Here is a 3,109-nt window from a genome sequence, read left to right as displayed (position 1 = left end):
GTGAACATTTGAAATGTCACACTATTGAATCAGTTATATTCTTCCCCAGGATTTCGATGGACGACCATGTATAGTTTGCCCCTGGCATAAATACAAAATTACTCTGGCAACAGGAGAAGGACTGTATCAGTCTATAAACCCTAAAGATCCATCAGCAAAACCCAAGTGGTGCTCCAAAGGAGTAAAGCAAAGGATTCATACAGTGACGGTGGACAATGGGAATATTTTTGTGACTCTTTCTAATGAACCTTTTAATTGTGACTCTGATTTCTATAACACTGGAGACTTCAAAGTAATTCAGAGCTCTTCATGATAAAAGTATATGGCAGTGAAAAGTGTTGTGTATGTTTGAAAATATTTTTAGAGTAATTGCTTCAGTACCAAAGATGATGAATTTTTCCCAACATAGGCACAACTATTATTTACCTTTAATAACCATATAAATTTGAGAGGTTTAAAAGCACATGTATGTAGGATGATGTAAGGATTATCATCAGGATCTATAGAATACATTTCAGTCAATCCTCTGAATTGACTGGAACCTGAAGGTTATAGGTTTGGGATGTCCAATTTAAGAAGGATGAAAATTATTTGGAGTAACCAAAATGAATAATAGGTAAAAAGTAAGATTTAGGAGGAAAAAACTTTAATTGAGGAAAAAAATCCTTATTTGATATAGCAGAGTTTATTCTGGAAAATTTTTAATATGTACAAAGTAAACAGAATAGTATAATAAATCTCCATCTCTCAACTTAAAGTTATCAGCATTCTTTTATTCTTGTTTTGTTGATACCTCCATGGATTCCCCACCTCCCCATTTGTTATTATTTTTACATTTTTCAGTAAAATTTAAATGCACTGAAATGCTCAGATCTTAACTGTACAATTTTTCCAAATATATAGCAGACTTTTTACACTTAAAAATGCCTCCAAAAATGAGATTTACATGCTGAACTTAAAAACAAGAAACTTACCAGTGTGCTAGACAATATACCTTGGCTTAGTTTCTCTCCAGTCAAGGCAGACTCTTAAAGTCAGGAAGCCACACACAGCTGCTGCCAGCCTGAGAGATATGAAGTCTCCTGTTCAGTGAGCCAAAGTACTTTTAATGCCTATGAAATTTTCAAATAAAGGGGTTTTTGGGGGTTTTTTTGTTTTGTTTTCTATAGAGGACTTTGTGCATGTATGCATAAGTAAATTTCCCCGTAAGTGTTAGAGATTCAGGGTTTTGTTCTTCAGAATTCACAGGTAGAGTTGATACTCGGTTCATGCTGGNCTTCTCCCCTTCTCTTCTCCCCCTCCCCCTCTCCCCTCTCCCTCTCCCCTCCCTCTCCCCTCTTCCTCCCCTCTCTCTCCCCTCTCTCTAACTGGTACAAAGTACAAATTTGAACTTAGAGTTTCACTCTCTCTACACTTGATATACACGTGGTTCTACACCTGTCCTCATGTTAAGGGACATATTCGTGTTGAAATTATGAAAATGTGAATTTTGCTAACAGTTGCATAAGGTTACAAATCAGTATTCCTGCACTTCTGGTATAGCAACATTGGTGTCACCTGGGAGCTTCTTAGACTTGCAAAATCTTTGGCCCCAGCTCTAGGCCTACTGAAATTAAACAGATAGATCTGCATTTAAACAAGATCCAGGTGATTCCTGTGCTCCTTAAAGTTTGAGAATCACTTCATTAAGACAATTTAAAACTTGGGAATTAACTATTTTGGATCACAAATTGCACTTCAATTAGCATATGCACTCATACCTTTAGTAACTCCTCTTAAATTTATACTTGAGACTTAACAATTCTTCCAGCAGCTGGTGAAAATTTCTTTAGAAGCACTTGAAGGCCCATTTCTGTCAAGGAAATGACATTAACATCTGATAGATAACAGCACAATCTGCAGTCACACCGTATAGTTGCCTGAAGCAAGACATCTTCTCATAGAGCTCTAACTTACTGGGTTTCTCACCAAATACAAAAAGGACTTGATGACTGTTCCCAGATTAGTATCTTTCTTATGCTGAATAATTTGTAAATGGGAGGAAAAAANAGGCAGACTCTTAAAGTCAGGAAGCCACACACAGCTGCTGCCAGCCTGAGAGATATGAAGTTTCCTGTTCAGTGAGCCAAAGTACTTTTAATGCCTATGAAATTTTCAAATAAAGGGGTTTTTTGGGGTTTTTTTGTTTTGTTTTCTATAGAGGACTTTGTGCATGTATGCATAAGTAAATTTCCCCGTAAGTGTTAGAGAAGAGATTCAGGGTTTTGTTCTTCAGAATTCACAGGTAGAGTTGATACTCGGTTCATGCTGGTTTTGCCACACTGGTTATCTATGGCCAGCACTGTTCTGGTTGCCTGGGTGCTGATCATGCAAAACTCAGCACACAGTATAATATAAGAGTAAGTGGGACCAGAAAGAACTAGGTTGAGTAAGTAGATTATGAATTCAGAGTGAGAAGAGCTGTTTGTCAAGTTTGGAACCTAGTCTCAAAGCATAGTAATCTTAGTGCATAGGGTTGAATTAAGAGTCTAAACCTAATAATATTCTAAGGGGTCCACTTGCACTCTTTCCCTTAGTTATTGTAAAAATAGTAAGTGAATAACGTATGTATTGTCAAGGCTCTGCTTATAGAGCCCTTCGTTACATATTATTACGTTTCCTTTTCTGTTGGAATATGGGTAGTAGGAGGGAATACAACACTTATTCTCAGACGACTACTGAGCCAGACGTGGGTTTTTTATAAATACTGTTTATGGCAGCAGCTACTCACCAGGTACAGATTATATGCCGTCTGTGGGATGGGTACATCTCAGTTTATTATATCAAGTGTTAATACTCCAATGACCAGTCAGGTCTTAACATGTGTTCAGAATTTGAAGTGCGTGGAAGAAACCAAAAGTACTTCCCGCAGGCAAAAACCGTGGTCCTGATTTGCAGTGCCAATTACAGAAGCATTTTCTCTCAGGAGCCAGTAGCAATAATGAGTAATATGGACTTGATTTCTCATTCTAAATTTGTGTCTCCAAATCCTTAAATAAAAATGGTACATCAGGGGCCGGCCTGGTGGCGCACTGCTACAGTGCGCCGCTTGGGAGCGTGGCGGCGCTCC

The 3,109-nt window shown here is 38.0% G+C and overlaps 1 protein-coding gene across 1 annotated transcript in view; it reads left to right on the top strand.

The window, feature by feature from the left end:
* The window catches only part of RFESD (Rieske (Fe-S) domain containing), an 8,374-nt gene extending 7,450 nt beyond the window's left edge, over nucleotides 1-924 (top strand). Inside the window, exon 4 of the mRNA XM_008583369.1 lies at nucleotides 50-924. Within this exon, the coding sequence (XP_008581591.1) occupies nucleotides 50-313 (264 nt within the window). The 3' untranslated portion in view covers nucleotides 314-924. The remainder of the gene's footprint in view (nucleotides 1-49) is intronic.
* Nucleotides 925-3,109: the final 2,185 nt, after the last annotated feature.

Source organism: Galeopterus variegatus, unplaced genomic scaffold, assembly GCF_000696425.1.
Source record: "Galeopterus variegatus unplaced genomic scaffold, G_variegatus-3.0.2 Scaffold2897, whole genome shotgun sequence".
Taxonomy (NCBI): domain Eukaryota; kingdom Metazoa; phylum Chordata; class Mammalia; order Dermoptera; family Cynocephalidae; genus Galeopterus; species Galeopterus variegatus.
This window is presented reverse-complemented; position numbering and strand designations above follow the sequence as displayed.